Here is a 26,890-nt window from a genome sequence, read left to right as displayed (position 1 = left end):
TAGCTTATTAATAGAGTATTGTGGGGGAAACTGATATCGCTGAGAGTGAGATAGAGAGTGAAAGCAAGCCACCAGTATCATTACTTAATGATGCGAGAGAGAGACACAAGGCTGGTCTCTAAATGACACAGAGAGGGAGGAGGGGATTGTTGGAGATTAAGTGAGCTCTGTGCTATTTGTTATACACTGCAAAGCACTGCAGCATGTTTGTTGAGCGGCACTCTCATTTGGGATGAGGAGAAAGCTGGTAGGGGGACCTTAAACTTGGCTCGGAAGGAAAGCGAGAGCATTGTTCCGAGGAGCAGATAAGGATTAGGCAGCAATGTTGTGAGTATTCATTGATCGGCTGCAACTTCGGGAAAGAGGAAAGGCATGGGACAGAATCTTATGTTGTTGCTAATCAGTTTACTTTGGATTCGGGGTTTGGAAGAGTTCTCTCCTCTTTTTGCCTCTTTTTTCCGTTTTCTAGAGGGGAGAATAGGATTAACTTTCACTTGTCTGGAAGTGGTATGAACTTTTCCCCTCTATATGCTTTCAAATTCATTTAGGCTTTAAATCGTCTGATGTCAACTGAGAGAAAACATCCTTTTAAAAGGTGAAGTATTTACCATTTTAAACACCAAGGTTTCATCGTGTGTTCGAATGTTTCCTTTTTAGTGGACACTGATTTAACTCACAGCAACAGTGTTAAACAACTGGTTGATTGTTGGGAAATTATGTTAATTATTAAGATAAAAGAAAAATAGAGTCCCTGGTTCAAGCTTCTCATATGAATATAAGCTTTGTTTTTGGCATCTTCATATAGGTTTAGGATTGTCTGTCGCATAGAACAAGACATTTCCAGGCTTTGGGAGAATGTTTTATACCGTTTCTGAGAATATACAAACCAATACAAACCAAATGATTGATTAAATAAACAAGAACAAAAATCTGTAGAATAACAGACAGTGAAAATAAACGCTGTAACCCTTCAATGATTACAATACCCAGAAAAAAGTGTTATTATTTCTTTGTGAATCAAAAAACAAATAGAAACATTGAAGATTAAAAAAAAAGAGGATTTGTGGCTTCTACACTGAGGGATTTTTCATCTCTTGCCATAAAGCTTCATGTGTGTATTAACCTCATAGTCATCTTGTAGGTCAGCTGAACAGGTGGATCTTTTTAATATATAATGCGGTTTCTCATTTGATTGTTATCTAACCAGGGAGAGCTTAACGGAGCAGAAACCTTGAAGGATTCCACTTCCAGAAACATGACCTCTGGACTGTATCCAGGACCTCTGCTGATGCTGCTCTGTCTCCTCCACGTCTCTGAGGAGACCTGCCCCTCCATTTGCCTTTGTCTATCTGACACAGTGAGCTGTAGCTCCAGCGGTCTGGCCAAGCTCCCTCGGTCCCTGCCCTCTTTCTCCGTCACCCTCGACCTCAGCCACAACCATCTGTCCTGGCTGGGTCCGGGCAGCTTCAAAAAAATGCCTCGACTGGAGAACCTCCGATTGGCCCACAATCAGCTCAGTATCCTGGGCCAAGGGGTGTTTCACAATGCCTCCGGCCTTAGGCACATTGACCTATCCTCCAACAAGCTGCATGTGGTGGAGCAGCACTACTTCCAGGGGCTGTGGAGGCTGGAGGAGCTCCTGCTCTTCAATAATAAAATCACTCAGGTGGAGGGCAGCACACTGATCGGTCTGAGCAGCTTAAAGAAGGTCTACTTCAGCTTAAACCAGATCACACACTTCCCGTTCTTCTCAATCCAAGACCACACTCATCCTTTCCTGACCATGCTGGACCTCTCGTCCAACCGAATGAGCCATTTGCCCTGGGAGGATGTCAAAGCTTTGCCCGGGCTGGTGCAGCGGGGGCTTTATCTCCACAACAACTCTCTGATCTGTGACTGCTCTATGTACAGTGTCTTCTGGCACTGGAATCTGAGGGGTTATGACTCACTGAGGGACTTTACGGATGAGCACACCTGCTCCATCTACGGGGACCAACGAGCATCTATCCGGTTCCTGCAACCCAACCGCTTCTTCCACAACTGCACTGTGGAGAAGGCCGTGTCGCAGCCTGTGACCGTGCTCCTCTCCCATGTGTTGGTTTCAGATGGAGACACGGTGCGTCTAGACTGCCAAACATCCCTGGATAGAGATAGTACAAACCTCTCATTTACATGGCTGTCCCCCAGCAAGGGGTACATCACCCAGACCAGCATAAATGACACGCTAATTAGCTTGTTTCCTAATGGTACCTTGGAGATCCAAGCAGCCAAGGTCAATGACTCAGGACTGTACGTGTGCACAGCTGTGGATATTAAACAGGAACTGAATGCAACTCGTGAGGTGAATGTTACGGTGCGGCTGCCTGCGGGAGAGACATTCAACACTGGCTACACGACACTGCTGGGCTGTGTGGTGACCATGTTCTTCATCCTCATATACCTCTACCTGACTCCATGTCGCTGCAGCTGCTGTAAACAGCCCAAACCTCCAGTAATCCCAATTGCAACCTATGACCCCAGCACCCTATCATCTGTTTTCTCCCACTCCACAGGAGACCATTCCAAAATCCAAACTAATAAGCATGTAGCGTTCTTGGAGCCTATGCTAAGTGAAGAAGGAACAGAATGGACACCCGAGAGCTGATTCTGAACAGGGTAGATTTTCTTGCCAATTAATTTTTGGAAGGAGACGAGAGAGAAGACTTTGGGACAATCCTCAGGAATTAGTGTTGAGATGTTATAAGAACTGAATGTTAATGAAGTAAAGAAAAGAAAGCAATATCTCCTGTTCCAATTCTGCTCTTCTCTGTCATCGAGCTCGGAAGACGAAATGAAAGTTTCAACTTTGCTTTATTACCCTCAGTGAACTGACACCGCTAAATCAGAGGGGAGCCATTGTCAGCCCTAAAAATCTGTTAATAACTTCTGTGAGCTCAGGTACAATGGGGCGGGGACGTATTTCTCGCGGGATCAGTGGATGAATCTGGCTCATTTTTCACAGAAAGTGTTTAACAAGGATTAAAAGCTCCGGAAAATGCATTAAGGTTATGACTGTAATGGGCCGGAAGAAGTAAGTTCAGTCGATTTATCTTGGATGACTTTCAGTGCTGTCTAATTAGTTGCACTGCAGTAGACCATATCTCAAAAGATATACAGCTTCAACATTGTAGGAAACTCCTGAAAACATTTCTTCCCTGTTTTCCTAATAAAGTGATCAATCCCTTTAGATCACTTGCCGGCTCTTGTGAAGTAGTTTTTGTTTTGAAGGCAGTTTTACTTTGGCAAAAATCATGATCCAGTATCATATAAAAAAGAGGAATTAAGATACAAAAGAAATGCCATATGAACGTGTCTGTGTGGAAGCTATAGCTTTTAGCGAACTTTCAAAAATCTTATCTAGCAGAAAACAGAGGGGCATCCTGCCGTGATCCATCATACATATACATATCTCGCACAAACCTGTTGCATTAATCTGACAGCGAAAAACAATGACGCTTTATCTTGGCTCGGCTTTTTTGGCAAACAATGAAGAACAGAAATCAGTGAGTGTCAACAAACCAGAAACACACAGCAATTGGACTGCTCTTCAAAGACGGCATCTCTCTGATCAAACACAGCGGGGCACTTTGAACACTGCGGAACGAACACACCAAGAAATTTAAACTGAAGTGACAAATACTTCAAGCAGCACTGACGCAAACCCCCTGGTGGCTCTTACTTTGTATAGATTTGTTATGGTTCAAGCCCTGAGGGGGCAGAACCTTATTGTTTTTGTGTCAATTAGTAGCTGGTGAAGTATTATGCCGAACTGGCTAAAATTGTCATCCAGAAGAAACACAAATCTTAGTCCAATAACTGGGAATGATGTGCATGTGTGTCCCTGAGAAATATGCTCCAAGTCAGTCAGAAAGTGGGTCGCTGTGATTACGGCTCAAAAGTGCCATATTAGAAAGGCCACTTCCCACACACCTTAAGTCCAACTGACTTGAATTCTGATAGAACTGCAAATCAATATTTTCAACAGAAAACGTCTCGGACAGTGAAGTCTGCCATGATGGATTTTCTTTGCCATTTTTTGTAGCACATTTTTAGGATCTCATCTTAAACCAGTAAACTGCTGCCACATTTTCATTAGATCATCACTTCACGAAAAATGTGGCTTCTGGTTAATAGTTTTTAAGATATTGACCAATAAACCTCCCAATGGATTTAACTCTTTAACATTTTGTCAAAATATCATCAATTTTTCTCTTCAGTCTGTCTTTGGGAACAGGCCTACCAAAGCAAAGCAAGAATGGTTTATAGGGGGCGCTAAAAAATGTATACTTCAAAACCTGGTGGACAGACCAAATTTGTGAAGAAGATCTTGGGGCAATATTGATTTGTGTATGATGGTTTGGCCTATCATATATCCGCTAAAACTATTAAATCACTGGAGACATCCAGCACCATTTCCTGAACCTACACACCTAGTATCGTTCAAATCCAATGAAGGGGAACAAATGGCGGAACTTTTAGTGCGCAATTATCGAAGTGCTGTGGGCTTTGTGATGATGAAATAAGTGTGCGACTGTTTTTATTCTTCCTTTATAACAGAATTAAGGTATTTGAAATGACTTTGTGAAGCCTGAAACCTGTTCGCTGCTGCCAGTGGCTTTCATTTTGGTCAATTGAGCTCCTTCTGTTTAGCGTTTTATACCAGAAATCGCTGCTTGCAGCTATATATTATTTCATTGAGTGTAACGTGCTTCAAACGACAGAATTGCTCACTGCGACAACAGAGATGCTTAAGAAGGACTAGCATGCACTGCCACGAAAGAACATACTGTACGTGAACATTGAGTCAATGACATGAAAGATGAGTGGTCGGGGAAGAAGGGATGTTCCAAACCTGATGACACAAACAGTAGCCTCACAAGAAACAAATCAATTCCTCAAAGTCCAAGCATCTATATTGTAGTTTAATCTTAATGCACACAGTGGCTGGGACTAAGGATTGCATTGAGATTGAATAGGATTAGATGTAATCCTTCATATAATGTCAAAGCGATGTTGTCAGTAATCGCACTTCTAACAAAGGAAAGCATGTCATGTGCGGAGGGGCCTTTCGTTATTTCGAAATCTTTAATTAAAACTTGGCTCCCTTTAAAACATCAAGCAGAATATAAGTTGTGCAATTTGAATGTAAATTCACAGCCAAACAACGAGGAAATCTACAAATGGGCAACCGTGCAAGTAACTGGGACAGACCAGCTCTTTGACAGCACCGATTTTCATCACTGTTAAACTCTGAGGGGATTAAACAAAATCCGACTAAGAGAGAACCGCGCTGTAATGCACCACTCTGTTTAATCACCCTGCCAGTTAATTTTCATATTCGGCTAAGTTTACATTGTTTTCAAAATGGTGAACAACATTTCAATTCCTGAACAAGGGTTATGTAAAGTGCTGCTGTGCTCCCGCGTGATGTAACATCTTGAATCAGAGTCGTGACCTGATGTTTTCAGAGACAGAGTACTAGAGACATTACATGGTGTGATGAGTTCGGGTTAGGTTTTAGGAGATTACCACGAGGATAAAAACCAGGTGCTTTGTCAATTTCATTGTTTTTAAATCCCTCTAATCTGGTCCCTCTCCCTAACACAGCACACGCAGCTGGGTGGGGATTTATTGTTTCTGATATGATTAGCAGATGAGTTAAAACAATGAGGACATGATGTGAGCATTTCACAAAGGGCTCTTTGTTTCACAGAGGGGCCACAGGTGACCCCAGTTATATAAGCACACTGCTGATTTGGGATTTAACTGCAGTGTAGGTAGCACATCAGCTAGGATGAGTGCAGATAGTGGTGCCATTTGGTATTTTATATATTATATTTTAACCTTGGGACACTAATGGGAGGCCTCAGCAGCGCATTTAGGGAAACAAAGAGGCCTAAAATAACACTGTAAATGATTACTTTTGCTCCATCAAATTGTTACACATATTCCCGCTCATTTGAAACATGAAGAGGGAGTTGACACACAGATTTATGTGGCTAAAAACAAGGATCATTAAAATATCCCGTTTCATCATTCCATCCCATTTCTATACCACTTATCCTTTAATGGTTATGGGGGAGCCGGAGCCAATCTCAGCTGACATTGGGCGAGAGGCAGGGTACACCATCGCAGGTCGCCTCTGTTTCATATGTACATTTATTCCAAAGTTTTGTTCAAATGTGTGGAAAACATGTTAAATTAAAACTATCCTGGCCGACTGCGTAAATTCTGAATTTACAGTCTATAAGCACAGTTTAAAAGACCATATAACGGGTGAAAGACCTTGACCGAGAGCTGAGACTCGTGATTGGTGATTTGGCGCAACCTTGATACCGCGGCTCCGCACAATCACTTCTGCTTAGACTCTGGCTCCAAATGACGTCAAAGGTGCGAGATGACGGGACCCATACTCATACTCTCAATGAGTAAACTAAGCTAATAGATTGAAATAGAAATGGAGAAGTGTGATAATCGTGACACGGAAGCTTGCCTGGCAGATGTCAATATGTTATTTAGATACACAGCAATATGCTAACTGGTTGGTTTTGAATTAGTTCAAACAAGTTACAGAGTAGTTCCGTCTGATGTTTACAAATTCACAGATAATTCAACTAATTGCACTTTAAAAAAAACATCAGCATTTCTAGTCTACGCAGAGAGGTGCAAGCCGGAATGACTCACTCATTCTGCTTCCTGCAAATTAGCCTGAACCGACCGGGGGGAAAGACACCCAGATGTAAAGGAATGATCGCTTGATACTTGAAAAGATGCTCCGCTCTGAAGCAAAACACTCCATCAAGCCTCAATTAAAGTATGTACTTCCTTTTTCAGATTAATTGTTTCCCTTAGTTCAGCAAGGCTCCCAGGGATTCAGAATCATCTTATTCAAGAATCTAATTACTGCGAAAGGGGAGTTTCACTCTAAATAGCACGAGTTGAATTGCTTTCACTCGCGGAGGGCTGCCTAGACTGTCAACAGGGGCTATTACTGAACTGTCAAAACAGTCATCAGGCAGGAGTGGAGGCATCCAGCTGTGTCAGACACATACACATCTTTCAGACGCTGTGACACCCACGTACGCAACCTCAGTGGAGGCCCAGTGTCACCACATTGACTAAAACCCTTATTTCATTCTAATTGGACACTTGGAAATATGTGCCTGGGAAACACACAGAGCTCTCGTTTCAGAACAGGCCACCACAGCAATACTACACTGTAGATCTTTTTTAGGAGGTGGGCTGGTTGCTTCCCAAAAAAAGATTAAAATGAATGTGGACTGCTGCACACCAGACAACAAGCTGTTTATCATACCTCGCCGCTGCATGTGAACGCAGGCCATGTTCGCTGCTTCCAAAGCAGCTGGATGAGCAACAGGGCCGTGGTCTCAGTCAGATCACTGTGGGGAACGTTGCACATGAACGGCTCATTAATCAAACGTAAAGATCACATCTTACTGCTAACAAACAAATGAGTAATAAGGGTGCATCAATGCGAATATGCGGTGACGCACCTTGATCTCAGTCAATAGATGCAGCCTCTGTGTCTCTCTGGGGGCATTTTTTGCTTCAGTGAGTAGAATGTAGTTAAATATTATAAGATCTGAGGAGCACAACAACATTAAGTATTTTTCGGTTAAGTTGCTCGTGAGCACATTTCTACAACATCCTCTTGTCTTTTTATTCTTCCTTACTGTTCGGCTTCTGTCTTCCAGCGGCTTTATTGTGTTGTGTTGTAATGCTGCCTCCCTTGTTATTGTCTGTCATACTTGTCCACTAAAACTACAACAATGAACTTGGATGAAATATGGCTTTATTGTTTCCATTAAAAAAAAAAAAAAAGATATTTACTGTCACAGGCGGTATGGGTGTATTATCTACAATGGCTTCTAGTGTCTCAATAATGTACTTTATGATACTATTTTTCCAGCTATGCTTGTGACATAGCTCTGGGGATGACAAAAGGTCGGCCTGCCGCTTGGTACCAGACTGAAATATGTCAACAACTGTTAGATCAAATGAATTTCCGTACAGGACGAAACCTACTCAATTTGGTGACCCCTGTTTTTCCCCAAGCACCCCTGAGGTAGTCATGGGCTTTTGAGTTAAATGTCTCGAATACTGTTGGATAGATTGCTACGAAATTAAGTAGACACTTCCATGTTCTCCTCAGGATGAAATATAATAACTCAGACTTTTCATTTAGCATCATCGTCAAATTTTTTATTCCAATTATGATCCATCACGTTCAAAACTAATACAATTCCCACCACTCTCAGCTTTTCTTTGTATTCAGTGGTAATTAGTGAGATTGCTCTGTAATGATAAGCACTTAATATTTGGCTCAGTGCACTGCTGCTGCCTGCGTGGCTGGATCTCTGGTTATAGTCTCACAATGTTGCTTTTGTTTCTAACATCAGTAGAAATACAGGTGACTGGTTTAGAACATCACTGGAATATGTCCTTTTGCCACCTCCATTATTGTATGTGTCTGACCCTCATATACAGTCTATGGTCTAACCACACAACGTTCTGCTTCTGCACGAGCTTAATACGTTTCTCTGGTCAAACCATTTTCTCATCGCCTGCGAACTGAAAAATAAACAGTTGAAACTGGAGGATTTCCGTAACGTGAGAGGCTGATGCCGTTAACAGGAGAAGCGATACTCAGTTACACTCACAGCAGGGCTACGTTACATTCTGGCCCAAAGCCCTGCACATCCTGCGACGTCATCGGCTAAAAGCTAAACCCAGAGAACTGCACAGCTCACTGATCCAATTTGATCAACACAAAGTGGACATGTTTTGTCCTGACCTGGATATTACTTCCCCCCTTTTATGCTCTAGTCCGGTGAAATTTGATTCTGTTTTAACAGATGAGAGTCAAATGACCATGTGAAAAAAGTATTCAGCTCCATTAATCAAGCAAGCACATCGATATATATTATGTTACTTTTCACCTCTCACTACATTTCATAGGGATGTGTTGAGCTTTTTACTCAGCTGCAGTTTTCTCATGGAAAAAGTGCTGCCCATTGATGCATTGTATGAATGTGTGTGTGAATGGGTGAATGGCTGAATGGCAATAAACTGTACTTTAAAGCTCTTTGAGTGGTCTTCAAGATTAAAGCGCTATATAAATACAGACCATTTACATTAACAGCTTTAGGTACATGTTGCTTTTTCACATCCAAACCATACTGGAAATAATAACATTTTATGTAGTGCTTTAATCATTAAATTAATTAGTGAGGAAATTAGCTAAACTCACCCAGACAGACAGATTAGTACATAAGTAAAGAAACATTGTATAAATGTGTTTCTACATGATGAGGAGTTCTTTCATTGCTAATTTAAGTGTACCGTTAAATTTAAAAATAAAACATTACAAGTCAACATTTCTCCATTAATCAATAAAATGTACTGAACATACCACAGCCCACAATGAGCAGCACTCTTCTGTTGCAGCTGGTTGAGGTTTTGACGTTTCGACCTAAATAAGTTCACTTTTAGGAGAAATACTGAATAATTTAACTTCTTCAGTTTCAGTTTCATTTCAATTTTTAAAAAGCATCATTTTGAGTTTGTCTCTGATAACTTAGACACTCAGTGAAGCCAATGTGGTGATCTGTAAGCTCATCCGGATGGAAATACATGTAACTCTGGTTAAGATAGTGGAGTGAATTCACAGTATCTGCCTCTGAAGTGCAGCAGTGATGTTAAATGAATCCACAGATAATCATCTCTGACCCTGAGGTTGTTTCTTTAGTTCAGCCTCAGTCACCTGCTTGGCTTCCCTTAGCTCCTGCTAGCTGACAAACATGGCAGCTAAGCTAGCTGGTGAACATTAAGGGGAACATTAAAGAGACACGTGTTTAGCTCAGGAGTTAGAGGAGGAGGAAAACAGCTTGAGGAGATTTAAAGAATCAGACTTACATTCCTCAGGTGTCTGCTGTGTGTGTCTGTGTGTGTCTGTGCTAACAGGTTAGCCTCGTTAGCTTGTGAGGTGAAACGTCCATGTTGTGTTTACAGCTCGTTTCCCGCTGCCCCCACATGACCCAGAACAGATCAGGTCACACGTTCTCTTGTAAACTCCGGTACTTTTTATTTATCCGTAGCTATATATTCATAATAATATCATCAGGAAAATGTACTTAAAATATTAAAAATAAAAGTACATGAATGAAACCGATGTGTCATTTTATTGACAAACTATTGTTGATTGTGCACTTGACTGAGGTGGAACCATAAATATTATAAAGTAGTAGTGTTAGAGTAGAAGTACTTCAAATGTGTACATCATAATAGTGCAACATCGAGTAAATTTACTTTGTCACACTGCACTACTGCACTAATCATAGGGCAGAAAGCAACTAAAACTATTGTTGATTTTGCATTTGCATGCTGCACCTGACTGAGGTAGAACCACATTATTTTATATTGTTTTCTTTTTTCATTGTTAATTTAATTGCATTCCGACTTTTAATCGATAGTTTGTTTTGTTTGTAGAAATTTAAAAAAATACCAAAAGCCCAAAGCAACTCCATCACAATGCTTGTGTCCAACTAACTGACTTATCTGAGGAGTTAATTAATTTTCTGTTAACTGACTAATTCATCAGTCGACTCGACATTTGATTTGGTTTTTGGTGGTGAAGTCTAAAACAAAGCATCCAACTTTACAACCTTTTTGTATGTTTTTGTGCTAAATCTTGATTCGTAAATTAACTACATTGTAAAATAATTGTAATGGAGAATAAGTATAAAATAGAGTGAAATCCAAAGTCCAAATATTGGCAATTATTAAGAACATTTTACACAATATTAAGAATATACACATTAATCAGGGTATGTTTACTCTGTATTTTAAATTTTTTATTTGTATCATATTAATACTTTTGAGGATTTATAACACACAACCAGGAAAACTGCAGTAGTGGAGCTGCCCACACAGTATTTGTGGATGTCGGCTTCTGGGGGTATATTCATTTCTGCAGTGTTTGGTGTTTCTAGAATAAAACGTTCTTGCTCGATAAACCTCTCCCATATAAATCAGGGTTTGCGTGATGGGTCTTAGCTACAATTGATTTAATGGGGAAACATATTTTCAGTCACCATGGAAAAACTACTGCACAACTGGATGGGAGGCTCTGGAGATTAGTGTTAACCTATTTTCCAAATCAAGAGGAAGTGGCGCCATCTGGTGTTTCCCTCCCCCCAGAACCTCCAATGGGATAATGAAACAAAACGACAGACCACCACAGAGGGGACATCAACCCGCCTAATGATTCTCTCAACAGTGGTACAGTCGGAGGGCCAGTGGCACTCAGCGTGGAGTTTTGAATGGTTATAAGTGTCGCGTTCCCTCCTAACTGCTCTCTACACGCAACCGTGCACTGCTGCAGGAAATACATTTAACAGATTTCCACTGCAGAGTGCGGTGCCTGCTGTCACGACCAGAAAATGAGCTTTTCTTCAGTATTTAATATCCTGTTTTTAAATCTACTTTTTCAGACTTGTGGTTTTTACTATGTGCACCTAAACAGCTGATCAAATATGACCTGTTGATAAATGTGACAATATTTTAATTCCCTCAGTTTATGTACTGCATGTTTTGTTTTCCATATTCCCTGTTTTACTGCCATTTTAGGTGATGCAATCCATCTTCATACAGATTGTAGGCAGCAGAGATAAAATGTGGAGTTTGAGTGAAAGGACAGGAAGACAGCTGCAATTTATATTTTTAATAGGTTTGCTTGACACTGTCATCAAACCTGTCACACAATCGAGATTTGAAATGCTTTATTTTAATAGATTTTTTGGACAACCAAATATGTCAAATAAAAAAAAAGAAAACCAACAGCAAAAGTGAAATTTAATTCACCAGGTTTTTTTTTTCCTTAAAAAAATATCAGCCTTTCCCCATGTTCACAAACCGCTTCAAAACTGGGACAAACAGAAAAAAAAAATATGATAAATTCAGAAGAAGTTGGAAGGCCATTAACATTTGTTGGCAAATATAAATATAGTGGTCTGAACAGGGTCTCAAATAGCTCACATGGAAAGAGTGTACGTACAGTTTACACGACAGTAGGACACTCGGCACTGCCTGTATCAATTTTTATTAGATGTAGAAAACCAGGAGCCTTATTTACGGATTTAAATCATCGTGTTTATGACAAGGAAATATATACATTCAGCCAGCTCTATAAGTCTCTGGAGTATGGTGTTTGTGTTGACCCCTCTGGTCATGTTGATTGTCTATTCAGGGGCATAATTGTGAGAGTATGTGTAGTCCGAGTAGTAATCCTGTGTCCCACCCCTGCCTGCTGGGTAACCCCAAGAGCAGGGACCGCCCCCCCGATCATGTCCTCGTCCTGGACGAGTCCAAAGTCCTGGTGGGATTCCTCTCCCTCGATAGCTCCCTAAAGAGCCAGGACCCATTGCACCCCGCATAGGCCCAGGGTCCATCTGTCCCGGGATGCCACCTATACTCCCGTAGCCAAGAGCACACATTGGATGTGGAGGCAGCTTAGGTCTGACTACTGACCCCCCCCTGGTGGCCACCGTGGGAATGCCCACAGATGATCCGAGGTTGGCAGTGCAATTCACGTGAGTCCTGTTCCCTTGACTACCAGGGGTGCTGCCTCCAAGGGCTTCCCCGCTCTTAGGGAGCCCACTGGGGTCCAACAGTCTCGATGTGACCACACCCTGGGAACTGCCACTCTCGCAAGTGCTAGTCCCTGCAGTGCCCCACACTCCCTCCCCAGGTCCACTGACTGTCCTGTCATGTTGTGAGGGAGTCCCACTAGCATTTTTAGGAATGCCAGCAATGTAAACAGGCTGCGTTGTGTCACTATGTTCTGTGTAAGGGATGGAGGTGGTGTGTGGAGAGTTCCCAGTCACCCCGGCCCCGCCAGTATCCGAGCCGTATGTGTGACCAAGCATCATGAGGTGAGGTGGAGGGGGAGGTCTGACCTCCATGGGGAGGGACGCCAGGTTGGCAAGAGGTCCTGCTGTGGCCATGACAGGGGGAGTTGGGACAGTGGCAGGAGCTGTGGCTGGCGTGCGATACTCCTGTTCCTGGGTGCTGCTGCAGGGTGAGGCTGGATAGGCTGGGGAGGCCGCGTAGCTTGAAGAGCCAGTGTAGGATGACCACGAGGCTGAGGGACACAGGAAGCTCTGGTGGGGATTCACAGGAAAACCTCCTGGTGACAAGCTGCCAATGTCTGAAGGGCCTATACCTATCTGGTTGGTGGCTTTGAACTGAGAGATAGCAGTTTTGAGAGCGCTGTACTCAGACAACGTCGGAGTTCTCTCAGGCGTGACCTGCTGGTCTGGGAGGGGAGGACGAAACTCCTCCATATTTGGTGGCGGCGGCTGCAGTTTCTTCTCTCCTTCCTGGTTCTGCTCTGCAGAATCGGCTATAGTGGGTGGCTCATCACCATCATCAGAGTCTAATGACATGTCCTCCTCCTCCACACACTCATCGTTCACTACTGCCAGAGCAGGAGTTGGCGGAGAGAGAGAGGGAAAAGCAGAAAGAAATGCATTATCAGCAGATGCATTAACAGCTTTGTGTTAGAAAAACTCTGCTGCTAACTGTATAGGACAGAAGGCAATTCAGCAAAGCAATTACACTACAGCGAAATGTCATGAAATCCAGTGTTTTGTGTTAAGTGCTGCTGCTGATGATACCCACCAGTAGAGGGCGGCGTCGGAAGCTCATTCTGATTGATGGAGCCAATCAGACTGTGGAAACCGCTCATTACATCATCAATGCTCGCAATCACCATTCCATTTCTCGAGAACTGCAGGAACATCTCAAATGGCCTCTCTGTAAAAACACATAACAACAAGAAATACTTTAATATCGTATATATATAATCATGTATATAATCTATTCAACCAGAATGCATGTGGGGAAAAGACATCTCACTCAACCATCTCAACACCAACACACATTTTCTTTTGCTAGTGTCAGATGAAATGATAAGGATGAAGATACCTGTGAGGAAGATAAGGTGCCGTTGCTGTGTGTGCTGCGCTTGGAGTTTGATCAGACATTCCAGATCAGGAGCCTGACGCGACTGAGTGTCACACTCGTGATAAGGGAGGAACTCCACTAGGTGCTTCTTCTGATAAGCTGTCAGGAGGTTCAGAAGCCCCATGGCATTAGTGTTTAACCTTTAAGAGAAGCACAAAAGTAGATTCAGACAGTGTAGCAATGATTCTTCACACCCGAATATGGCCTAGAATCATTTTCATGGGATAATTCTGGGAAATCTGCAGAGATACTGACCTCCCCAGCTCTTTTAGCTTCTTCTGGGACTTGCAGTGCACCTTCCACTGCCAGGGGTGTTCAGGGGAGCTCTGCTCTTCCAAGAACTTCAGCAGCCCCTGCAAACGATCTGGAGAAAACACACAACGTAAGCTCTCAAGTATCATCCGGTTAATTTTCCACGAACTGGCACGGCTCCCGCGAAGAAAAGTAAAACCTACCCTGCGTGATAAGGTCGGGGTTTAGGACAAACTCGTCGGACACCATAAAGCCTCCAGACACGAAGAGCTCATTGTAAGTGTGATTCTTGACATCATCCAGAGTGTCCACTCCAGCGAAACTCACTGAAGGCAACTTCTTCAAAGACACCAGGGCCGGGATCTAAAGGGTGAAAAGCTTGTATTAGTTTTATGTTCCTTTATTATTCAGTTGAACTTGCGTTTCATGTTTTATATACACCCTGACACAACATGCACATAATGCTGTAAACAAATTAAACATAGCAAACAGGACAATACCCTGGGGCAGACGTAAAAATTGAATACAAAAAATTAAATTTTTATGGGATAACTGCCAAGGTCTGCGGGTGCCAAGTCATCTGCATTACAGACTGAAGAGAAGGTGATGTACAATGAAGAGGGGGACAGGAGGTCTTCCTACCTTGTGCACGTGCGCAGCGATGTCCTCGTTCTGAATGATGATGAGGAGCTTGTCTAAACTGCCGCTGTTTTCCAGAAACGTTTGCGGGCTGCACTCGCTGTTGCCAAGACTTTTCAAGTACTCCTTTCGTGCCAGACAGGAGAGATGTAATTGTTAGAGACAGACAGATGAACATGTCCTCCTCTCTTACACGTACAAGTGCTGACTGACTGACAGATGCAGAGAGCGCAGAGCCCCGAGACACTGAACACATAGTGACAGAGAGGAGCTAGTGTGGCCTTTCACATTTCCCCAGTGTCGATCTGCGTGTTCACTTGTTTACGCAAGTGAAATGTAATACCGCAGAATAATGGGAAGGCTCATTGCCTGGAATACTAAAAAGAAAACATGATCCTGAACACATTTGTAGATAAGAATAAGAAATAAAATGCATGCATGGTTAATGGGCAGCAAATGGTTTAAAGTCATGTTTAAACAACTGTATCCACAGAAAATGAGGAGTCATTTTCACGATCTAATAAAAGCTTAGGTCATTTGTCAAATAAAATTCCCATTTTATGTTTCACAAATGAAGATTTCTGTATTATGCATAAATGTTAATATCTCTGCATGTTTGACCGGGTGAAACAAGCAATTTAAAGACATCATTTAAACCTTTACCTTTATTTCCTTGCACACAGTGCTCTCCTCCCCCTCGTCGCCAGAGTGGATGTAGAATTTCACCGTGTTCTTCGTGACGTCCTTAAAGATCTCCACCAGACTGCTGAAAACCTCGGGCTTCAGCTGACCGATGAGGCTGCCAGCAAGCAGGCTTGGGTTTTGGGAGTTGGCGTCTGGAGAGTCTGTCGTGGTTAGAGCGGGAGAATAGACTTCTCCCGCCAATTCTGTTGATGCAACTTCTGTTTTAGCCTTTGTGGATGCAGGTTCTTTGATAGAGCCAATTTTATCACTCTGGGAGGAGGGGGTGCTCTTTGACAGGGGGGGCTCTGCTTTAGTTTTGGAAGTCCGGATTGGGGCAGGGGGTGGTGTTGTAAGATTAGACGTTGTCACTGGGGGAGGTGGAGAAGTGACATTCGAGGGAGCAGGTGGGGCTGGGATCAACTTGTCCATCATCTCACATAGTGCTTTGACGTGTCCCTGAGTGGGGACTGGGGAGACGAAGGGCACGATAAAGTCTGAGAAGCAGCTGTTGGGCAACCAGCAGCCACGTGGAACCAACCGTGGTGGTAGCTGCGAGGTATAGCAGATGTGGTTAGTCTGCATAATGTTCTTAATGGCAGAAGTGAGACTATGAATTTCCTGGTTGAGGATGGTGTCCAGGCTGATGGAGGGCCTGAAGGAAACCTCCTCTACAACTGGTAACGTGGTCCCTGCAGCCGCCTTTTTTACTTCCACAACTGCAGGCGTCTTCAGCTCTGGCTGAATGTCTGCCGCTCTCACAGCCTCCGGCTCAGGCTCAGGCTTCGGCCCAGGAAAAGGGGAGAGGTCTGAGTTAACTGGCTGCTTCGAGGTACCTTCATTAACGGGGAGAACCCAGGTCGGGTTATCTGAGGTGTGTGCTTGCTCTAGCGGGGAGCCTGCACTGAATGGACTACCAGGGCTACAGTCCATGTCCTCCTGGGCAGAGAAAACACCAGCATTGGTTATTTTCAGGTCTATACACGTATTAAATATAAATATTAAATATTCCAAAACAACAGTCCTAGAATCAGCTGTTAACATCTCACCTCTGTGTAGTTTGTTTGCAATGCTGGCTCAAGTTGTTTCCTAAACTCTGGGTCAGGGATAGAAGGCTCCCCGCTGCCCGAACCTGTCGACGGTTCACCGTGGTTGACCTGCACCGACACTGAACCCTGAGCCACGGCTTTGTTGAGAGTGGCCAGCAGGATCTTGAGGAGGCGCTGGGTCTCGTTGACCGCTGAGGTGTTGGTGTTGCCACGGGCCCTCAGGTCAGTGTCATAGAGGCCCATGCTTTCCATTACAGCTGTCAGATTGTCACCGTGTCCACCTTCATCTCCCATCTCACCGGCCTGGACGCCTGGTAGGACACAAACAATTAATTTGATGCGTTTAACTCTTAAAAGCAAAGCCACGATTTCCTGTTACAAGGTACAAAGGCAGTTATGCATTACAGTTCATTTGAAAACAGAGTAATACTGCTCGAGGTGCAGACTGACACAACCCCTAAATGGAGCTTCTAATGTACTGCAGTTGCTTGGATAGGCAATAAAAATGCAACCACCTTGACACCAAAGTGTTTAAAATCAAGTAAACAAGTAATTTTACTGTGGTGTAAGCTAATGCAGCAGGCTTATTGAAATAGTGCCAATGGGCAGCAGTGTTTTTTTTTGTGTAACTGAATTACTGAAACTAATCAGTGTTGTGGAACTAATGCAATAATCATTATTTCAAAGAAAGAAGAAGGAGGAAATTCTTAATAACCAAAGATTACATTACACTTTTGTGACAACCCCAGAGCCGTGGACTTGTGCGTCCCGTTCTGTCTTCGAGCTCCTTTATGAGCTGGATTTGGTGCCATTAAGTTAACTGGGAGCACCTGGCCAGTGCCCACAGCTCCTCAGACACCAGTGTGCCTGATCTCCCTGTTCTGCACCCACATGTGTCTATGTTAAAATCAAGTTACACAAACCCCTGCAGCCCCCCTCACCTTGACTGGGCTCCCCGTTGCTCAGCGGATCTGTTCGTTGGTGTTTGTTTATGCCTCCACTCTCATCTCCCTCAAACTTCCTCTTCAAACTGTTGGCGTCCCAGGGCCCGTCCTCTTCCTTTTCCTTCTCAGGATCCTTTATTAGTGCTTTCTTATGAAGCTGAATCAGTTTGAGCAGCTGCTTCATCTTGTGTTTGTCGTACTCATTCTGGGACAACCGTAACCTCTGGGGCTGAGGCTGAGAGTCAACGTGGGGCTTGTGCTGCAACTGGGCTCCGTTTGAATTGGCCAACCCAGGCCGCCGTCTGCTGCTGCTGCTGCTGTCTGGTGGTGGTTTCTCCTGGGCTGGCCTCTCCGGGGGTCTCTCTGCCCTGTCCGAGCCCCTGTCCGAGCCGCCCCAGTCAGAGACGGGGCTGTATTCCACTGGGGCTTGAACAGGTGTGGGTGTGGGTGTGGGTATGGATACGGGTACAGGGACAGGGACAGGTACAGGTACAGGCACGGGTACGGGTACAGGGTTTCGTATTCTTTCCATGATGTCCTTTGCCTTGTTCAGGGGTAACATATAGTTGGCAGGGTTGTGCACGTAAGAACGAAGCACGGCATCCATGTTGAATTTGGGTCTGGGCACCGGAAGCGGGCTGGTTCGATCGTCCACGTTGTATTTGTAGTCGGGCAGGATGAACGGCCGCACCGTACCTGAATCAATGCGTGTTAGGTAATCGGTGGCCTGCCGCTCCACCCCGGAGCTAAGGTCCTTGCCTGGGTTTGGCCGCAGCTTGAACAGCGAGTAGTGTAGAGCGGGGATGAAGGGCTCCGTGGAGGACAGGTTGGCAGGCTTAGACTCCACCGTCAGCGGATCTGGCTCAAACAGTCTGGATGCTGAAATGAAGGACACGTGTCAGTGTCAAGGTATCCAACTGCATAATAGGTGTTTAGAGACAGGTGCTTAATAAAAGTCATAACAGCAGCTCATGTTTCAGTGGGAAGATGTGAGGAACTGGTTTCCGTTTCATGCAGATTTCGGAAATGAAGCTTGGTCAGAAAAAGGAGGGAGAATAATACTTACAATATTTAACAACCGTCCTCGACTCCTGAAAGATGAATAATGCCTGCAGGTTTTTCTCAGTCCGCCCCCACCGCTCTAGAAAAAACAAACAGCAAGTTTCCTTTGAAGCTGATCTCTCACTGAAGGCAACAAGTAGGTGTTTGGCTGACACGACAGAGAATCATGAAAGTAAAGGATAAAAAAAAAAAAACACTTAAGTACCTTTGGACTCAAGCATCTGAGCTGAAGAGAGCAGGAAGAGGAAGCCCCGGTCAAACAAGGACATCACCAGCACCTAAGTAAGGAGATTAGACACTTCAGTCAGAAACACCAGGTGTATCATTGTGTGAGCGATCAGAATGTCAGTGTAATGTTTGACAGGTTGGTGTTCTTGTGTATGACATTTTCAGCTTCTTTAAATATCTACTATGACAAAAAGCAGTATGAAGGTTTGCTGTTTTCACTTCATATTTTTCCTACAAAAGCATAAAAACAACTTTTTAATCATACAAAATGATAAAAGGTATGATAAATATTAGAAACATGATTATTATTCTGTCCTTTTCTGAGAGAGAAGTATCAAAATAGTTTTTTTTGCTGGGATACTGGACATCCTGCAATTTTGAATTCAGGACATGAACTGTTTCTGTATTTTTAGGAGTTTCATGTATGATAAACTGGTAGATCACAGGTAATGAGTGACTCACCATCCTGTCTCTCTCCAGTTTGTTGACCAGCGCTGCCAGGGTGCCGCTGGTCGGTTTGCCTTTTCCATCCACCACCTCAAACAGGCTGCAGGCCATCCCACACTTCATTACTGCAGACAAATAACAGACAACAGTAAATTAGAATCTTGTTAGATTCTCTGTGCTCAGTTTTAGCTGAAATACTGCAAACTTTTTATCTAGAAATGCTTTAGAAATTGAATTTCAAGTAATGCACTACCGTCCAGATGCCCTGGGCACTTTTCTACCATTAATTATAGATATAGACGTGTGGTCTGGACTGACCTTCCCGTGATGCTCTGTAGGTATCCCAAGAAAAGAGCACAGAGGGAATCTTTCGCTTCACCTGCTCTAGCTGCATGCCCCGATTCATCTCCAGCTTCTCAGGCCTGCAGCAGAGCACACAGAGATATGTCATAATCAATTCCTGAAAAAAAACTTGTCTGTATTATATATGAGTGCTTTCTATTCTTCCCTTCTCAGCGCAACGAGATAAATGTAGTGTTATAGTTCAGCCCATAAGTCTTTTGAGGTAAGAGGTGTCTAATGATTAACAGAGAAATTCTAGGGGGATGTTTTCTAGAGGTGCAAAGAATGATGTGAGACAGTAAAGCTGCTTTCAGACATGCACCGGACTCTGCAGGTCCTTGTTTCTGGAGGAGGTGCGTGTGTGAACGCAAATGTCCGAATGAGACGCTCCGCAGTTTCTACGGACTTTATCCGCCTGACCTCCTAGTTTAAAGTCCAAAGAAATCCAGATAAAGTCGATGTGTGGACAGAGCAGGGGATCCTCCTCCGCTGGCTTCACTGCGAGGGGGGGGGAGTGCGACAGACCCAAAATTGAAAATAACAAAAAGAAAACAAATATCTCCCGGTGAAAAAGCCGTGGCACACACATAAATTCATGTCTCTGTCTGCTGCATCCAGCTGCTCCACCTCTCACCTGAATAACGCAGAGGATTTGATGCTGTTGTGAACGTGCCTGTGCAGAAAACCTTCCCCTTGTGTTGTGCATGTGTGAAAGGCAAACTCTGGGTAAACTCCGTAGCCAATTCCCCCGGATTTTACCCGGAGGTCATGTCTGAAAACGGTTTCAATGTTTACTCACAGTTTGAAAGGAAGGTAGGGGCGCGAAGACGATCGTAAACAGATTGGGAATAACTCCTGGCCCTTGTTCAGTAGTGGACCACTCCACACGGTGTAGCAGTTCTTCCCTGCAAGAGCGTCGACAGAAAATGTCAAAGGTCAGAGGAAGCATGGCTCAATACTTTTCATAGCTATTTCATAACTCGTAACTACTGCTGGTTTGACACAAGAAAAAATGTTTTACCTTTACTTCCTTCGGGGGAAATCGTGTTAAACCTGTCAAGGAGAGAAAGAAAAAGCCTGTTTATAAACACAGAACACAGTTAAGATGTGGCTCACGTCTTGCCAGGCTCTCAACCGCTTGAGCGTTTCATCATTTCCTGCAGGAGCATGTACCTGTGTGCAGTCATAGGAGTCGCAGCAGCCTCTTTGCCTATGTACTTAAAGGAAACCACAGCGTAGGGGCACACGTGCCGCGGTCGAGCCTTGATCTCATCAAATGCAAACTCATAAAAATATTGCTAAAACACAGAGAGAGGGAGAGAGAGAGAGAGTCATCAAAAACAAACAAATCATAGCTTTTATAAAATACACACACAGTACATATAATATGCAAATGAAATAGAAGCAGCGCTTACCTGCGTGAGCTCAAAGGCCCTGTAGGACAGCAGAGATGTTACCCTGTTGGCACTTTTCGACAAGTTACAGTCAAACTTGGGTGTGGGCTCCATTGCATTCTTAGGCATGTTCTCATGGATGTGCTTTATTCGGCCCTAAGAGACAAGACACACGGGTTGTCTTCAAGTCCCACAAGAATGTAAAACATGTTTACATAATGAAAACGGCAGACGTACCCTCATGACTTTAAAAAGGACCATGTCTCCAGATGAGCCCACTTCAAAAGGGTTGATTTGTAATAAATCGGAATATTTGGAGAGATAAACACCTACAATGACAAGATAAGAGATAAGACTAGAGGAAAAGCACCATGATCGTTAAACTCCATTAAAAATACACAGTGAGGTCCTGTGAAGCCTGAGACCATTTCCCATTCACTTGAAAAGGAAAGTGGTCTTAGGACACCACTGCATGTTCACGCTCTAAAACTCAAACCATAACAGTATATGTTGATTACTGTTAAAGGGTTGTTTATATTGTAACGAGACAGTGAAGATATACTGTTTATTTCTTACAGTTGGCCAGAGACATTTCCGGCTGTTGATCAGCCAGTTTCATCAGTTGAAAATACTAACTTAACATCTTCAGGTGCGGAAACGAATGAGGCAGGAAATACTCAAAGTATTATCACTTCCATCTACTTCTATTCAGGGTCTCCAGCAGCAACATTCAAGAAACCTACTCACCCACTGACGGATTTCCAAGTGTAGTAATCTTGGAGTGTCCAACAGCCAGACCCTTCTCGCAGATCCAATGGAGCTAAACAAGCCAGAGAACACACAGAGCTCACTATCCAGTATATAAAATGTATGTTGTGTAACTTGTCCATCATCTTTTAAGTACAAGAGAACAGTTTTGCATACGGACTAACCTTTGCTTTGTCTGGAAACAGGAAGCAGTACGACTCAGTCAATTCTTGTTCCGTCCGACCCTCCTGCTTCATCTCTCGCCGCTTCTCGATGAACTGGCACACGATGAGCATAGAAAGTCAATGAGACACAGCAAGTCTGAAGCTCACAAGGTCTAAGCACTTGTATGCATGACTCTAGTAGACTACGCAACTTGGAAGACCTCAAGCTGAAAACACTTTACATGAATAGAAAGAGGGAGCGGCTGAAATGCTCGTGTTGACATTGAGGGGTACAGGGAGACAACGACCCACCTCCTTCTCCAGCAGTTCATTGTAGACGAGCCTGGCCTTGGAGTAGGAGAAGGTTGCTCGTGACGATGAGTCCAAGTAAAACGAGGATAGAATCTTCACGAGGTCCTCGAACTCCCGACTGTCAGGCCGCAGAAAATTGTACAAGCCTGCGAAGAGGGAGGGAGATCAGTGGGTTAGCATCTGTATCAAAGAAATGTGGCATGTGTGCATGTTCAAGTTTACCAGCAGGAGCCGGCCACAGCATCAGGCAAATAATAACACTCTTCTCTCATTTATAAGGTGATCTTGTGATAAGATATCAAGCTTATAATATATGGTTCTTTCTCTGGCAGAGAAAGAGGACACACATGTTCTGTGTTTCAGCTCAACAATTGAGTTTTATGATTTTGTAGGAAAAAACTATGAGGTGCAAGAGGAAGTGATGGGAGCTGGGCTGAATTCACCGTCTTTACAGCGCAGTATAGCTGCAAAGAACCAGTGTCAACTGATGTTCAACTTGTTTCTTATCTGGCTAAAGCCGGATCATCACAGCAGCAGAAAGTTATAAAGAGTGTAAAAACTCTGATGGACAACAGGGACCAGGAACCCCTCACAACAACAAACCTCTGCCCATGTGACCGAGCCTCTCATGTGCCTTTATTTACATGAGGTGTTATTGTCTCAATCAAATCGCATGCAAAGTGAACCATCCCTATCGGACACCTGGATGTGGCGTTGTCAGCCTCGAGCTGTCGTGCAGCACAGAGTAAACCTCTCAGGTGACAGACCGGAGACACACAGCCAGGTCTGTCTCACACGTTACAGGTTTACACACTGTTGCCCACACACTGTCCTCCCCATCTCATCTCAACCTTATAGTGAATGGGGAAGTGGTGTCGGGCTTTTTTGGAGGCGACATCTGCAACTGATGTGGCAAAGCAAGGTTTGTGACAGCTGCTATTCAACGGGGCACTTTGCTGATGGTACTTCTACCTCTCTGAGAGTCAGTGGAGGAGGCAGCGGAGAGAAGTGCATTGTGGGATGCTGAGGTGAGGGGCTCTCTTGATGCCTGTGACATCGGGCAGGGACAGGTGGTGGACAGCTGTAAGTTTAGTTTGCATTAAACATGTCGTGGTACAGTGAAACCGTGTTCTACAGGCACGTGTTGTGGAGGAATCCATGCCCTTCACTGAGGTCAATGACACCCACACATGTTGTCAGGTGATGGCTGCTGCACAACTCCTTCCTCCGGCAGCAGCTCGGCCCGATCCCGGTCCAGTGAGGAGGTGGAGGAACCTGATAATGTGAGCTTTCACCTGGTCACTTGGGGACATGAGCCCCCCCCCATGTCTGGCTGGATCTACTCCCGCTACATCACAGCAACACTGTCCCCTGAGCTCCACCCGCATGACGCTAATCTAATCCCGGGCTCAAAACACCGCTGGACGTTGGCTCTGGAATCTAATAAAGCAACACTGGGGGCCAGCTAGCTAACAGGTTAGCAACATGCAGCAGCAGAATTATGAACAGACAGTACGGGCTCTGTTGAGGAGAGCAGCGATATGGGCACCACCTTTCCGTTCTCTCGCCTTCCTCGGGATTTGGAAATTCCTCCGTGGCAGCTCCTCGCTCGGTCGCGGGCCCGGCGAGGGAGAGCCGCTGAAGCTCCGGGCGTCCGTCGGCGCGCTCCTCCGCCGCTCAGGGGCTTCTTGCTCGGGCATTACAACGTCTCCACATCCAGCCTGATCGCCATTTTGGTTGGCCGGGGCCGAGGTGGCGGTTGAATTCTTCTGGGGCTCGCCGCCGTCCGGGTGGAGCCCGGCGGCCCCGGCGCGTTCCGGGTCCTTCCTCCCCGCCGCGCTGGGGTTCAGGGCCATTTTCGGGGCACCGTGCACGTCTTGCGGGCGATGTAGCACCAACGATCGCAGCGCCGCTTCACACACACACTATCCTCCTCACCCAGCCTCCGCCATTGTGAAAATGACGTACACGTTCTTCTCCACCACTGCAAAACGCTGCCGTCACTATGTTTACATACTAGAGAATCCGCGCCACCCAGCGGCCCAGACGGGTACTGCGACAACTGGAGAAGTGTGGTGGGTTATTATGACCATGTGGTGCCTGGTGCCAACAGCCATGACATCACATGTAGAGGAAGTTCAAACTATTCTACTACATCATGATAGAATAACATGCATGATGCAGCCAGCTGTTTAAATCCTGCTCTGACTGCCCTTATTTTGCACAAGTACTATACATGTCGACATCTTATTCTATATGTATCACCTCTATTTGTATAACTCTACCTTGAGGCCCATGTTACTCAGATGACAAGTAGCTGACAAGTTACAGTCACATTGTGAAATATAAAATCCTAGGGAAGGTAGGGAGATGCAAATTCCACTCGTGTAATACTCCAGTCTACCACTAGGTGAAGACAAACAGACAGAAACGAATCCTGCATTGTAAAAAAAGTTGGATACTGGTTTTGTACTTTCATTTATCTTTTTAATATAATACATCAATCAATCGATTTATTCTATTCTCCAAACTCGTGGAATTTAAATTGAATAGCTAGACTAAAGACCTTAGGAAATAAATGAGGTTTTACAACATAATAATATCGTGATGTAAGTGTCCCTGTAGGTATAGTAGAATTTATAATTTTTAAAGTATATTATTGAGAGGAATAAAGTACACAAGTCATGTACATGAACACACAATAGTCAAACAAGAGACTTTTTTTGTCCCTCTGTCTGTGTAAACTGTAAATATGTGTTTTGTTTGTTTGTTTTGTTTTGTTTACATGTGATCAACCACGCCCTGTTGTAAACATCAACCTCCCTGTAGCGTAGGTATAATCTGCCAGCCTGGGAGGAAGAGGAGGAAAGTTGATGAAACACTCTTGTTGACAGGTCAAAAAATAAAGTTACGACAGATCTGTTGCCACTGTTTCTGCTCCTCCGAGGTTTCCTTCAGTTTGGTGCAGAGGGACCATGCTCAGTGTAGTCGAGCATGATGTGAACCACCTGATCAGGTGAAGTTATCTCCTCCATGCCAAACCTTGAAAGAAGGTGTTACTCAACTCGTTCTCCTGTATTCAAATCTTTTATAGCATTTCTTTCTCATGCAAACTTTGACTGAGGTCGCCCCAAGGAGCATAATCATGGGAACTGTTGCCATGGGGACAGTCCAAGCAGCGTTTAACATCATAACCATGTTTGTGAAACATTCTACATGAGTGGTCGGTTATATTTTCCCCAAACGTCAGCAATGTGTTGATCAGTTCATAGTCGCCCTCTCAAAAAGCCCCCTGCAATCAGTTGATAGGATCCTGGTTGACTACTGCCCCAGCGTCTAATAGCAGGTGGAAGTAGAGGGCAGACCTGCACTCATCATCATACTTGCGTGCACCCTTGGTTGGGTGGTATAATCCACACAATGGGCATGTCCCACCAGCAGCTGCAGAATGGAGAGGACCTGTCAAAGAGGAGTCCTCGTTTAATAATGCAGTGGTTCTAATAAGTGAGAAGCTAGATGTTGCTCATTAAGTCTGTATTCTATAGTGTATATTATAAGTTTGAACAAGTCATTACAGTTTGAATATGAAATAACAGTGATGTATAAACAAATAACTACGTAACTTATAGTAATTAATGACATTATATTTGGCTCTGTTGTGTGCAATGATGAAATCCGGTGTCACAAAAAACAGCCAAACTGTGTTTATTTATGTCAAATATTTTTTGTTAAAGTTTTAAATGTGAAAGTAAAGCAGTGTGTTTTGTAAGTATTTACTTTATTATTGTGTGACTACAACAAACTGTGATGGAAAGTCAATAAAGTCGGTTGAGAACAGGTTTTCTTTTTGTGAGTTCTATTGAAGCCGTTGCAAAGTTGACAATCATTCAGCAGGTGAGTGAGCTGAGACAAAAAGAAGAGAAGACGTTCAAACTGCTACGTTTGGGACAAATAATGTTTTGTCACAGTTCAGCAATGCGAGGTCATTCACATCATCTTCTCAGATACGTTGAGTCCCTTTCTCTCTAATCCTGAAAAAGCAGAAACAAAGATGCAAGTTTCACATCACAGGGATTTTTTATTGAGTGACCACATTATAAAATGAGCAAACATCCAAATATGTAAATGTCCATAACACCTACTCTTAGGTAAGATAAGAGATAAATATGTGTGAATAAGGATTCAGTTATAAGTTATAAGGTTTTACTTCTTGACAGTTTATTGTGGTGCGATCAAACATAAATCACCTTTAGGAAATAATAATAACACAATAGCAGTTGTTGAAAATAAAACAAAACAAGAAGAATTGAAATTTCGAAATAACATCCATGGAATATCCAAGTTACACAATTCTTTAAATGTACTGTGGGGGCAGTAGTGAGTGAGAACTGCGGTTTGACGTACCGGTGTTGTGGGGATGTTTGTTTCCCCTTTAAGATTACGTGTCTCCAACCTTCACCTGAACCCAGCACATAGACGGTACCACCCGCGATTACAACATTGACCACCGAGGGGGGGGGGGCGCTATCACACGGACACGTGTT

At 43.9% G+C, this 26,890-nt stretch overlaps 2 protein-coding genes and 1 long non-coding RNA gene across 4 annotated transcripts; 1 reads left to right on the top strand and 2 right to left on the bottom strand.

Annotated features, from left to right (window-relative positions):
* Positions 1-288: 288 nt before the first annotated feature.
* LOC117764599 (amphoterin-induced protein 3-like) lies at positions 289-3,210 on the top strand. Its single transcript, XM_034590513.1, has 3 exons — positions 289-327; positions 549-595; positions 1,208-3,210. Exon 3 carries the CDS (start codon positions 1,256-1,258, stop codon positions 2,642-2,644), a length of 1,389 nt encoding a protein of 462 aa, XP_034446404.1. The 5' UTR covers positions 289-327; positions 549-595; positions 1,208-1,255; the 3' UTR covers positions 2,645-3,210.
* An 8,552-nt stretch (positions 3,211-11,762) lies between these two features.
* tasorb (transcription activation suppressor b) lies at positions 11,763-24,438 on the bottom strand. 2 transcript variants are annotated; one of them, XM_034589941.1, is made up of 22 exons: positions 23,899-24,438; positions 22,347-22,492; positions 22,056-22,148; positions 21,871-21,943; positions 21,361-21,452; positions 21,145-21,279; positions 20,903-21,027; positions 20,751-20,782; positions 20,529-20,634; positions 19,706-19,809; positions 19,403-19,512; positions 18,918-18,990; positions 18,717-18,791; positions 17,648-18,529; positions 16,707-17,017; positions 15,640-16,596; positions 14,980-15,102; positions 14,541-14,700; positions 14,341-14,449; positions 14,047-14,225; positions 13,741-13,875; positions 11,763-13,537 (listed from the first exon to the last, which is right to left on the bottom strand). In XM_034589941.1, the coding sequence occupies exons 1-22, from the start codon at positions 24,200-24,202 to the stop codon at positions 12,300-12,302; spliced, it is 5,562 nt and encodes a 1,853-aa protein (XP_034445832.1). In that variant the 5' UTR covers positions 24,203-24,438; the 3' UTR covers positions 11,763-12,299. The 2 variants fall into 2 exon arrangements, with proteins under 2 accessions (XP_034445832.1, XP_034445833.1); XM_034589942.1 differs by having other exon boundaries at positions 11,763-13,534; positions 23,899-24,435.
* Positions 24,439-24,875: 437 nt separating this feature from the next.
* On the bottom strand, positions 24,876-26,890 carry LOC117764294. Its single transcript, XR_004614363.1, has 3 exons — positions 26,751-26,890; positions 26,313-26,377; positions 24,876-25,388 (listed from the first exon to the last, which is right to left on the bottom strand). It is a non-coding gene; the product is annotated as an uncharacterized LOC117764294 (long non-coding RNA).

The sequence above is a fragment of the Hippoglossus hippoglossus genome, chromosome 7 (assembly GCF_009819705.1).
Source record: "Hippoglossus hippoglossus isolate fHipHip1 chromosome 7, fHipHip1.pri, whole genome shotgun sequence".
Classification (NCBI taxonomy): domain Eukaryota; kingdom Metazoa; phylum Chordata; class Actinopteri; order Pleuronectiformes; family Pleuronectidae; genus Hippoglossus; species Hippoglossus hippoglossus.
The sequence above is the reverse complement of the archived record's forward strand: the minus strand, read 5'-3'. Positions and strand labels throughout refer to the sequence as shown.